The sequence below is a fragment of the Procambarus clarkii genome, chromosome 37 (assembly GCF_040958095.1).
Source record: "Procambarus clarkii isolate CNS0578487 chromosome 37, FALCON_Pclarkii_2.0, whole genome shotgun sequence".
NCBI lineage: Eukaryota > Metazoa > Arthropoda > Malacostraca > Decapoda > Cambaridae > Procambarus > Procambarus clarkii.
Genome location: NC_091186.1, coordinates 18,908,415 through 18,921,011, shown reverse-complemented (window position 1 = coordinate 18,921,011; position 12,597 = coordinate 18,908,415). Strand labels below are relative to the sequence as shown.

Genomic DNA, 12,597 nt, shown 5'->3' with positions numbered 1-12,597 from the left:
CTCCCGTGTGTCATGCTTGTTAATGCTCTCTAACATTGTTTTATTTTGTGGCTCCTATTGAGTCACTTTGGAGCCCTCACCTTTCTTGTCCCTTGTGACAGAATAACTTAGGCTTTGTCCAGAGCACGAGTCATTCAACCAGGTGTCTGCTTGTGATCTCTTATGTGGAGGCTCACTCTAGCACCTTATTAGCTTCTTGTCAAGTCTATAGCATTGCAAGCAGGGAATCTCTGTCTATAATGGATTATAATTGTACTTGGTGCAGTGTATAAGGTGCTGTATTGTGCTCTTTAACACTGACAGACATCTCTGCTGTCCTCAGCACTATTGCTGGATTAAGGGTCATGTGTACTTTATAACTTACATACCTGTTTAGGAGATATGAAATCTGGGCTTACCATCAAATCATCCATCCAAGCCTGTTTTAAGTTATACATGACAAAAAGAGAGAGAACATAAATATGAGCCATCCGTAGTGTGCTGACTGGGTGAACCTTTCACTGTATATTTGTCCACTAACACAGTGTACATATTTATCTTCCCAAGTATTTTCTTGTGACCTTGGTTCTGGTACTTCTCTAAATATGTCCCTCTAAGAAATATTATAGAACACCCTAACATAGAAAGAAATGCAGATGACTACACACAGGAAGAAAGGTTTCACAAATAATAAAGTGCCCACAAATGTACCAAGAAAGGAAAGCAGACTACAGATAAATAACAGGGATATGGCAAAAATTTAAAGCACTTGTATCAGAATAAAGAGTTACAAGAACAGAAAGCTATCGAAGAAAGAGGGAAAAACAGATAATACTTCTTTACATACACAAAAATATACTGTATAAGAAGTTTAGCAAGTATAGGTCTTTTACTTACGAGAAAAGGTATTTACACTGAAGATTATAAAACATGAGTACAATCATTACAGAACAATATGGATCCAGGTTTAGCAATGCAAAGAAAAAGTTTATAGTAGAGAAGATGATCCTCTGAACATTTTCATGAACTCTGCCCACCCAGAAAGGTATATTTCGGATATTATAACAAATACCACAAATTTTTATGATATGAATAATACAGTATATACAAACACTGAGTTCTGTTACCAAATTCTTGACATTGATCTCGCACACTGTGAAAACCAGACGCCACTCAAACACTAAGGAGTGGTTACATAACTTTGCACATCATAAACCACAGCACTGCACACCTGTTCATATGACAACACTGTGGTGTACAAAAAATATACAAATCTTATTTTCTTTCTACTATTGTCATAATGATTATGGAAAACTAAAAATTTTCTGGGGGAGTCCATTGGCTCCCCGGAGCTATCCAGGCTGAATGGATATGTATAACTTTCTGGCATCAGTCAATGCATGGAGTTCTTGCCTACCAGGGACCACGAGCCAGAACCTGGTCCCCTCTAGAGAGGCACGAGGAACAATGGCCTATAGAGACCCCCCTTATGATTGTGAGCATTCTATGTCTGCCATCGATCAGGATAGGCACCCAGAAAGGGTAGGCGCCCCAAAACAAACTCCTATTCTGGTAAAACTATTGCGACCGAAGACCGAAGAAGTGGACAGAACTCCCCAAACGAAGACTAGCAAACGAGCATGACGTCATCACGTTGCCGCGCCGCTGTCTGCGCAACCCACCCCCCCTCCCCCAGGAGGGGAAAGGGGCAACTGCAGACCTAACCGCCGGCGACCCAACCCACAGTTCTTAGGCTGATGGGAGTCTGGTGCGGTCGTGCCTCTGGCTCTGGTGTTTTGTTACAGTTTTGTGCTTTGTGGTGTGAGCTGTCCTTTCCGGTTGTGCATGGGCCAGGAGTGATACTCTACGGTTCTCGGGCTGCATGCACCTAGGGTTTCCTTCCCTAGGTGCCCTGTAAGTACTGCCCTTGGGGCTTGGGGCCACCTTCCACAAGTCACCTCGGGATCTACCTCGGCTGTGCTGTTTATTGCTCGATAATTGGCTGCCCTTGGGGTCAGCTGGCGTTTTTGTTGCCCTTGTTTGTCTCCGGGTAGGGGGTAGTTTTCGTCACTGGCAGGGGCACAGGGTACTGCTCAGCTAGTTTTCACCAATAACAATGGCCGGCTCTGTTCCGCCTGGGTACGTTGTCCTCTTGCGGGGTTTTTCTTTGTTTTTGTTTTCTGCCTGGTGAGGGGGGGGGTCTGCCCTATTGTCCCCCTTCTCTGTTCTTGGGGTTATTGTATCCATTTACCTTGTTTTGGTGGTCCACCCCGCCTTGGCCCCCGTGAGTGTACACGTCCTGGGGGTTCAGCTAGAGAAGTTTGTTGGTAGATTGGGCGCTGGTTCGTAGTACCCTGCCTGGGCTTCCCTTAGCATGTATCCAAGGCTAAGGGCTCTGGGAAACCCCACGGGGGGCTACGTGGTCCGATGGATGTGACCCCTGAGTTCCCCCTCGCTTCTTGCGAGTTTGAAGGTTGCTCTGTCCCCCTGTGTCTGGTGGACATTCACTGGTTTTGCCTCCGCCATGCTGCCTGTTGGGTTGGTGATTGTTTTGACCCAGAGTCGTGCGATGTGTGTTGTTTCCAGTTCACCCAGGCTATTGGGCCTGATACGCAGGTGCGGGTAGCTGAGGCGTTGCATGCTAGATTTAAGTTGCTGCAATGTGCTAGGTTGGTTGCTGCCCCGGATGCCCCGAGACTGTCATGTTTTAGTTATAGGGACCCGGACTTGGGGGTAGGAGTCGCTTCGGCTCTGGTTCCGTCCACCCAATGGGAGCCGGTCGGCCGAGCGGACAGCACGCTGGACTTGTGATCCTGTGGTCCTGGGTTCGACCCCAGGCGCCGGCGAGAAACAATGGGCAGAGTTTCTTTCACCCTATGCCCCTGTTACCTAGCAGTAAAATAGGTACCTGGGGGTTAGTCAGCTGTCACAGGCTGCTTCCTGGGGGTGGAGGCCTGGTCGAGGACCGGGCCGCGGGGACAATAAAAAGCCCCGAAATCATCTCAAGATGATCGATCTCTCTATCTCTCTATCTCTCTATCTCTCTATCTCTCTATCTCTCTATCTCTCTATCTCTCTATCTCTCTATCTCTCTATCTCTCTATCTCTCTATCTCTCTATCTCTCTATCTCTCTATCTCTCTATCTCTCTATCTCTCTATCTCTCTCTCTATCTCTCTCTCTCTCTCTCTCTCTCTCTCTCTCTCTCTCTCTCTCTCTCTCTCTCTCTCTCTCTCTCTCTCTCTCTCTCTCTCTCTCTCTCTCTCTCTATCTCTCTATCTCTCTCTATCTCTCTCTCTATCTCTCTCTATCTCTCTCTCTCTCTCTCTCTCTCTCTCTCTCTCTCTCTCTCTCTCTCTCTCTCTCTCTCTCTCTCTCTCTCTCTCTCTCTCTCTCTCTCTCTCTCTCTCTCTCTCTCTCTCTCTCTCTCTCTCTCTCTCTCTCTCTCTCTCTCTCTCTCTCTCTCTCTCTCTCTCTCTCTCTCTCTCTCTCTCTCTCTCTCTCTCTCTATCTCTCTATCTCTCTCTCTCTCTATCTCTCTATCTCTCTCTCTCTCTCTCACTCTCTCACTCTCTCACTCTCACTCTCTCACTCTCTCACTCTCACTCACTCTCTCACTCTCACTCACTCTCTCACTCTCTCACTCTCTTCATATTTACAATGATTAATTAACCTATCAATGGTATAGGTTAAGTAATAATTGTAATTAAGAAGCAATAAGATGCTTATCTTAACATACTAAGAATGTTAGGTGAGGTCGGTGTTTTCTATGAAGCTTTTCAAGGTAAACTAAATATTCACAATCAATTAGTATGTCACATATGCACTTATTAAATAAGCCAATATTGACTGTAAGCAAGTGCGAGAACGGGTTGCCCAGGTAAGTCCCTCTTTTACTTATCTATGAGTAGTTAGCTTCAAGGAGCTGACAGGGACTTCTCACAGAAAATCAGTCTTGCATGTAATGAAACACCATTTTCAGGGCAAGCCCTGGAGGCTCCCTGAACTTCCTCTGGTTGGCAGTTTTTTCATTACTACAAAGTGAAAAGGTGGGGGTGTGGCTCGCCTGAGTGAGCTCCTCCTCCAGCCCCCCCTTCCGGAGGGGGAGGGGGAGAGGCACAAACGAGCAGGCGTACTCATTGGATGACTGTTTGGTTGTTTGTTTTCTTTGGGGGGGGGGGGATTCTTTGGCTCTGTTCAAATGTAGGTTGCAATTTTTACCAGTTGGGGGTTTGTATTGTTTCATCTATCTGAGTGCTCTCCTCAGTCAATTGCAAACATGACATACTCTAAATTTAGAATGCTCGTAATGGTCATTGCTCCCGACACCTCTCTGAGGGGACCAGGTTCAGGCTCGTGGCCTCCAGTAGGCACAGAATTCCCGTGACTAAAGACCCTTAACTAATACAGCACATGTTAGCTTCAGGGAGCCTCCGGGCTCACCCAGAAAATGGCGTTTTATTACATTCAATGCTTTTTTTTTTTTTTTTAATTATTTTACATTTAAGATAAATAGTTGAACTGTGTACAAAGTTAAGCAGTATCGGGTGCTCTTCAGATGTGTTTTTATTTATTGGTTTTATGACTTGAATGTGCAAAAGTAGGAAATATATATAACTAATTTTTAATATTAGGGTTTTGTTGTTTCTCATTACCCATCTTTTCATTTATTACAAATTGAGTTAATAACTTGGTGTGAAGTTTTCTGTGTTTAATCAGTAACTAATTGCATGTTTATAATTATGTTTTACCATGTCTAATTTGTTGATTTTAACCTAACCATTTTAATCAGTTATTTTTATTAGGCATTTTTTTGGTTTATAAGTTAAATGTTTTTTCTGTTCAGAGAGACAGAAGACTAAGTTTGCCATTTCTCATTTGTGAGCAGCAATGTAGAACATGGGTGTGAGCACCGGCACGTAGTACATATGGACATTCCCGTGTGCAGTCGTGGGTAGGCTATTACTGTGTTTTAGTAGTAGTTGATGTTGGGGACTCCACCCTAGTCCTGGTAACTGTTTACAACTGTAGCCACTTCAGGTTAGAATGTCTTTCTTCACTTCAATTCACTTTATGCACACAAGCTTCTCTAAACCTGTAGGTTATGTTGTCGAGCTTATAGTTATTGCCGTCTGGCTCACAGCTTTGGTACTTAGTTGTTTCAAGAATATTAAAATATGAAGCATGTGTAATAAATTAGTATTAACACTGTTTGAATGTTTGAAGTCAATGTGAGTGTTTTCCTTGTTATGTGACATGTAACTGGTTGTCACAGTACATGAGGTTCTCTAATGGAAGATGATGATTTAGCCTTGATGATAAAACACACATACAAAGCTTACAGCATAGTGCTGACTTGACATGAATCTACATGAGCAAGTATTATGTTTTTTCCAGTACTCTTGTCATAATGTGAGTTTTATGACCATTTGTATTATTTCTATATGAATAACAGGTTCATGTTTATAAAAAATTATGATGGCTTAGGTGCTTGCAGTATTTATATCAAGCTTCTCGCCCTGTGCTCAAGTTGTAGCTTCTTCATTACTAACTGTGTGTGTGTGTGCATGGTAATGCAGGCACAGTGGCACTGTGTCTCACCTCTCAGGTGGTCAGGTGGCACTGTGCATCACCTCTCAGGTGGTCAGAGTGGCACTGTCTCTCACCTCTCAGGTGGTCAGTGGCACTGTGCCTCACCTGTCAGGTGGTCATGTCTAACTTCTCAGTTGGTTAGGTGGCACTGTGTCTCACCTCTCAGGTGGTCAGTGGCACTGTGCCTCACCTCTCAGGTGGTCAGGTGGTACTGTCTCACCTCTTGTTTAGTCTGAGTGGCCCTGTGCATCACCTGTCACCTAGTGGTACATTGTACCTGCTTTAACTATATATATGGACTTTGCTTCATTTTGATTTTGCAATCAATTTTCTCCATTCTTGTATAATGTAGCATTGATTGTGTTGTTCCACTGTAGATTAACACAAGCACATGGTTCCAATAGTTCACTGTCATTTGTCATTGAGTTATGGGGGAAGAGTTTAATGAAGGCTGATGCTTATGTGCAAGACTCACAACTTTACATTATAGAAATAATGGATATTGATACTATTGATACCAAATGTTTGTTTTGATAAATTTTGTCTTTATTCTTCTACCTCTCTTTTGTATATTTAGTTCCACAGTTGTTATGTTTGCATTTTGATAAAGCAATAAATTTACTAATATACAGTATATAAGTATATGTAAAATATGTATAATATGTATGATTTTTAATTCCCTTGTTCATGCCTTGGCATCTTATAAATGTATACTGTTCAGCATGTGTGCCTGCGTGCATGTGTGTGTGTGTGAGAGTATGTGTGTAATTATGTTCTTACCTAAGTGTAGTTACATGTTGAGAGCTACACGCGTGGTGTCCCTTCTTCCCAGTTCTCTTTGTCATAAAACGATTTGAAACTACTGACGGTTTTGGCCTCCACCACCTTCTCACGTGTAGCTTGTTCCAACTACTTACCACTCTGTGAAAGAAGACTTTCTAATATTTTTTTGGCACCTTAGCGTGAATCTGTGTCCTCTTGTTCTTGAAGTTGTGAGTTTCAGGAATTTCCCTTTGTCAGTTTGGTCGATTCCTGTTAGTATTTTGTAAGTGGTGATCATATCACCTCTTTTATCTTCTATCTTCTAGCTTTGGCATATTTAATGCCTATAGTCTTTGTGACTCTTGTTTTTGAGTTTCGGAAGTCATTTTGTACATATCTTTACATATTTTCCAGTTTATTAATGTGTTTCTTTGAGATATGGGCACCATACAACTGCTGCATATTCCAGTTTTGCTCTCACAGAGGTCATGAACAGTTTCTTTAGTATTTCATCATCCATGTAATTAAAAAGAGAGTCTGAAGTTGGAAAGAGATGCATATGCTCCTTGCACAATGTTCTTTGTGTTCCACAGGTGAATGTTTACTATCCAAAATCACCCCTAGATCTCGTTGTTTTATTGGTGTTCTGTAATTCCTTTCCACATACTTTGTAAGTTTTGTGTTGTTTATTTTGTCAGATTCCACATTCCATAACATGGCATGTGTGTTGTGTATTCACCTAGTTGTATTCACTTAGTTGTGCTTGTGGGGGTTGAGCTCTGCTCTTTCAGCCCACCTCTTGACTGTCAATCACCTGTTACTATTTTTTCTGGGGGTAGGGGGAAGCCCCTCCTCTCCCCTCCCCTGAGCTTATTGGGCTGATATGCTAATGTCAGACTTTGGCATCAGTCATGTGTATGGAGTTCTGTGGGCCTTCCAGGGACCACAAGCCAGAACCTGGCCCCCTCAGAGAGGCAAGGGAAGCAATGGCCTGTAGACACCCCCGTGTGGTTGGAAGCATTCTGTGTCTGCCATTGACCTGGTCAGGCATCCAAAAAGGTAAGCATTCCAAAACAAACCCTATTTTGGTGAAAATATTGCTACCAAAAGCCGAACAAGTGGATAACACTCCCCTAAAAGAAACGAGCAAACGAGCATGATGTCACACATCGCTGGTTCTTCTCTGGTGGTGCCCCCTGTTAGGTCCCTGTGAGTGTACACATCCCTGGGGTTCAGCTTTAGTGACTTTGCTTGGTAGTTTTGGACACCAGTTAGCCTGGGAATCCCCTTGGGGGCACGTAGGTCCGATGGATGTAACCCCGGAGTCCCCCTCCTTTTGTGCGAGTTAGAGGGTTGTTCAGTCCCCTTGTCTCAGGGTGACCCTCACTGTTTTTGCCTCCGTCACACAGCCTGTTGGGTCGGAGACACTTTCGACCCTGAGTCCTGTGAGTTCTGTTGCTTGCTAGTGACTCAATTTACCCAGTCTAGTGATGATCTTATTTGGGTACAGGCAGCGCAGGCGTTGCATGCGTGATTTAGGTTGTTGCAACGTGCTCGGTTGGTTGCTCACCCGAATACCTCGAGGCAGCCCCGTTTTGCTTATAGGGACCCGGCCTTGGGGGTGGGGGTCACTTTGACCTTGGTTCAGTCTGCCCCCCCTCGTCCTTTCTCTCCTGTGGTTGATTCTGGTCCCCCCCCTGCCTTTCCCTGCTTCTGGCCCCGAAGCGTCTGAAAGTTTCAGAGCCGGAGCAGGGTTTAGATGGTCTTGAGGCTCAGGCAGCCTCGGGAGATGCCCTTTCCAGTTTGGGGACTTAGGCATTTGAGTCTAGTCTCCCTGCTGAAGCCACTGGGTCTGACCAGTGGCCCCCCTTCCGTTCGGCTTACACGGCTGCGCCGGTCTTACCTTTTGAGGCTGGTGCTTTGGGAGATGACTCGGCCCCGGGTCCTGTGGAGGAGGATCCCGGGGTGGGGGAGGGGCTGACTTGGGGGCCTTTGGCTCCACTGGACCCCGCCTGAGTTTTTCTACCCCTCTGAGCGGGGCTTGTTATTACAAGGAGTGGGGTTCTCTTTTCCCCTCTCTGCGTATGAATTGGATTTGGTGTCTGCCCCTCCCCTGGTTCGGTTCTGTGTCCTCCTGGGTTCGGTTCTGTGTCCCCCCGGGTGCATCTGTTCTGTCCTTCCGGAGGTTTTCGGCTTCTTGCATCCAACCTTCTGTGGTCCGGGCAGCCCTTGCAGCTTACCTCCTGTGTGACCCGGATTATGCCTCGGCGATTGATCCGTCTTTTTTCAGGTTTGGGACTTCGTTCCCTTTCTGGATCCGTTACAAGGTTCCTGAGTCATCCTGGCTGGCGGATTGTCCTGTCTTTGCTTTGGAGGCTTGGCATTCTTTCTGCCATACCCGCACCCTTGAGTGGAACAAGGCTGCAACGGTGGTTCAGGTTTTCCTGGAGGGCGACCTGGAGCACCTCTGTGAGTGCTTGTTTGCCCCTGCCCTTTCCTGGGATGTGGGCGTAGTGCAGCTCCATGTGCAGGTTCCCTCCATCATGACTGTGCAGGTTGCTGAGGACATGTGCGCCCGTGGCCTTTTGGCTTCGGCCTTGCATTTCTTTTCCTTGCTGGAGCTGTCTTCGGACTGGCTTGACGAGAATGTATGGATGCTCGGGGCCATCCCTGGGTCTGGTGGTTTGGGCTCGGCAGCCTGCTCATCGACTGCTTTGCTAAAGCTGTTTGCGCCAATCCTGCGTGATGCAGTTTCCCTGTTCTATGCTCCCCAGCTCGCGTGTCGGCAGGCGGTGCTTGCCTCCTTCCTCGGAAACAGATTCTCAAAAAATGAAAAGGAAATGTGTGAAACATTAAATGAAAAGTTCCAAAGTGTGTTTGTACAAAATGAAATCCTCAGAGAACCAGACACAATAAGAATTCCAGAAAACAACATAGAGCGGATAGGGGTGTCTAGAGATGAAGAGGAAAATATGCTAAAGGAGCTCAGTAAGAACAAAGCAGCTGGCCCAGATGGAGTTTCACTAGGGGTTCTGAGAGAATGTGCATCTGAGCTCAGTATTCCACTTCACCTGATCTTTCAGGCATCCCTGTGTACAGGAGTCATAGCAAACATGTGGAAACAGGCTAACATATTTCCAATCTACAAAAGTGGCAGCAGGGAAGACCCCCCCCCCTCAATTATAGACCTGTATCATTGATAAGTGTAATAGTGAAAGTATTGGAAAAACTAATCAAAACTAAATGGGTAGAACACTTGGAGAGAAATGATATAATATCAGACAGACAGTATAGTTTTTGATTTGGAAGATCCTGTGTATCGAATTTACTCAGTTTCTATGATCGAGCCACAGAGATTTTACAGGAAAGAGATGGTTGGGTTGACTGCATCTATCTGGATCTAAAAAAGGCTTTCGACAGAGTTCCACACAAGAGGTTGTTCTGGAAACTAGAAAATATTGGAGGTGACAGGTAAGCTTCTAACATGGATGAAAAATTTTCTGACTGATAGAAAAATGAGGGCAGTAATCAGAGGTAATGTATCGTACTGGAGAAATGTCACAAGTGGAGTACCACAGGGTTCAGTTCTTGCATCAGTGATGTTTATTGTCTACATAAACGATCTACCAGTTGGTATACAGAATTATATGAACATGTTTGCTGATGATGCTAAGATAATAGGAAGGATAAGAAACTTAGATGATTGTCATGCCTTTCAAGAAGACCTGTACAAAATAAGTATATGGAGCACCACTTGGCAAATGAAATTTAATGTGAATAAATGCCATGTTATGGAATGTGGAATAGGAGAACATAGACCCCACACAACCTATATATTATGTGAGAAATTTTTAAAGAATTCTGATAAAGAAAGAGATCTAGGGGTGTTTCTAGATAGAAAACTATCACCTGAGGACCACATAAAGAACGTTGTGCAAGGAGCCTATGCCACGCTTTCTGACTTCAGAATTGCTTTTAAATACATGGATGGCAATATACTAAAGAAATTGTTCACGACTTTTGTTAGGCCAAAGCTAGAATATACAGCGGTTGTGTGGTGCCCATATCTTAAGAAGCACATCAACAAACTGGAAAAGGTGCAAAGATATGCTACTAAGTGGCTTCCAGAACTGAAGGGCAAGAGCTATGAGGAGAGGTTAGAGGCATTAAATATACCAAAACTAGAAGACAGAAGAAAAAGAGGTGATATGATCACTATATACAATATAGTAACTGGAATTGATAAAATTGATAGGGAAGATTTCCTGAGACCTGGAAATTCAAGAACAAGAGGTCATAGATTTAAACTAACTACACAAAGATGCCGAAGAAATATAAGAAAATTCACTTTCGCAAACAGAATGGTAGACGGTTAGAACAAGTTAGGTGAGAAGGTGGTGGAGGCCAAGACCGTCAGTAGTTTCATAGCATTATATGACAAAGAGTGCTGGGTAGACGGGACACCACGAGCGTAGCTCTCATCCTGTAACTACACTTAGGTAATTACACACACACACACACACACACACAATCGCACACACACTCGCACTCGCTCACTCACTCACTCACTCACTCACTCACTCACTCACTCACTCACTCACTCACTCACTCACTCACTCACTCACTCACTCACTCACTCACTCACTCACTCACTCACTCACTCACTCACTCACTCACTCACTCACTCATCCACACACTCTCACTTTAAAAGGTGACACCCCTAGTGTCAGCACCTGTATCAGAGGAGCTGCAGGATCTTTAACAATTACTAAGTATTGTAGTACAGGTTGATGATAGTGAGTGGTGTCCCAAGGAACATAAAGGTGTAGTGCTTTGGAAAAATAGGTGAGATAACACGAATGTGAAAAGTGAAGTGAAAATTAGATGAGAAAAGTTGCCCAAGTGTTCACAAAGCAGACAACAACATTCAAGATGACCGCCGGCAAGAAGGAAAACAAAACCATGCTAGATTTTTGAGGTTTTAATGAAGAAACATTGACATAACCAATTCTACATAATAAATTGTAAAAATTAGATATTACTGTATATTGAACAATCATGTAGAAATAATCAGCAAATTGAAAGAAAGTAATGAGCACTTGAGTAGCAGAGTAATAGGTCTTGAGGGGTTAGTGAAAGACTTATGCAAGGACAAGAATCAGTTGGAAACAAATTGCAAAGCCTTGTAAGAGGAAAATAAACAATTAAAAATAGCTTTGGAAGAAGTTAAAGTAAATTTAAACATAAATGACTCCCATAGGTAAGGAAATTCAACAGGAAAAACAACTTTTGTCAGTCCAGATGGAGAAAGTTACACAGGAGATAAAACAGTGCAAGAAAGTTATGCAACTCACCTATGCACAAGTGACCAAGGAGAAGGAAAAAAATTGAAGAAGCAGTAAAGGAAGCCAAACACTGCAGCAACCAGGATAAAACTGAACATTAGGCTGGAAGTCAAAAAAGGAACTGGCATCATTTCCTAAATTAGTGCAAAACACAGTTGATCGAAGTCTCTGATAATTTTTGGTTGCAAAGAAAAGGAGATAACATCTAGGTCAGAAAGAGCTGTAGAAGAAGTGAAAGTATTGGATAAAATTATTGGACTCTTGGAAGATCTTACTACCATTGAGAAAGTCTTTGACTACAGGATGATTGGAAAGTACATAAAAGGGAAAGATCGACCTTTGAGGATCATCCTAAACGGTGCCAAACAGATGGAAGAAGTACTGTACAAAGGAATGCTAGAAAATTACAAAGTGATGAGGAAGGAAAGTATGGTCATTGAGACAAGATCTTTGATAAGAAGACAGAGAAGCTGAAACTGAACCTCCTAGAGGCAAAACGTTTAAATGAGAGCAGGAATGAAGAAGAAATCAATTCTTCTTTCTACAAAGTGATAGGAGTAGGCAGACCAGCAAAGTGGTACATAAAGGCAAACCAACAAAATCACTAGAGAAAGGGGGAGTGAAGAATAAGGAGAGGAGGAACATGTTCCTTAAAATTGCATACGCCAACTTAGATGGAGTGAGATCAAAGATACTGGAGTTAAGTGATGTAATACAGCTGCTGACACCAGACATTGTTGCACTCAAAGAGACAAAACTTGTAAATTATATTTTACTCTTACTCCCAAGGGGCTACTCAGTTTGGAGACTGGACAGAAAAATTAGGAAATTTGATAGCATTTGCTGTGCTGGTGAAAGAAAACCTAAAAGTAAACGAAATAAGGATTGTCAATCCATGAGAAGTTGACATAATAGCACTA

At 43.6% G+C, this 12,597-nt stretch overlaps 1 protein-coding gene across 6 annotated transcripts in view; it reads left to right on the top strand.

Annotated features, from left to right (window-relative positions):
* l(2)k05819 (transmembrane protein 94-like protein l(2)k05819) overlaps window positions 1–12,597 on the top strand; it is a 213,712-nt gene that overhangs the window by 87,594 nt on the left and 113,521 nt on the right. For 4 of the 6 annotated variants that reach the window (XM_069337199.1, XM_045754429.2, XM_045754427.2 and 1 more), the window contains one exon: window positions 4,867–4,932. The exons of the other annotated variants lie outside the window; for them this stretch is intronic. In XM_069337199.1, the coding sequence (XP_069193300.1) occupies window positions 4,867–4,932 (66 nt within the window). The remainder of the gene's footprint in view (window positions 1–4,866; window positions 4,933–12,597) is intronic. 6 annotated transcript variants of the gene reach the window in all.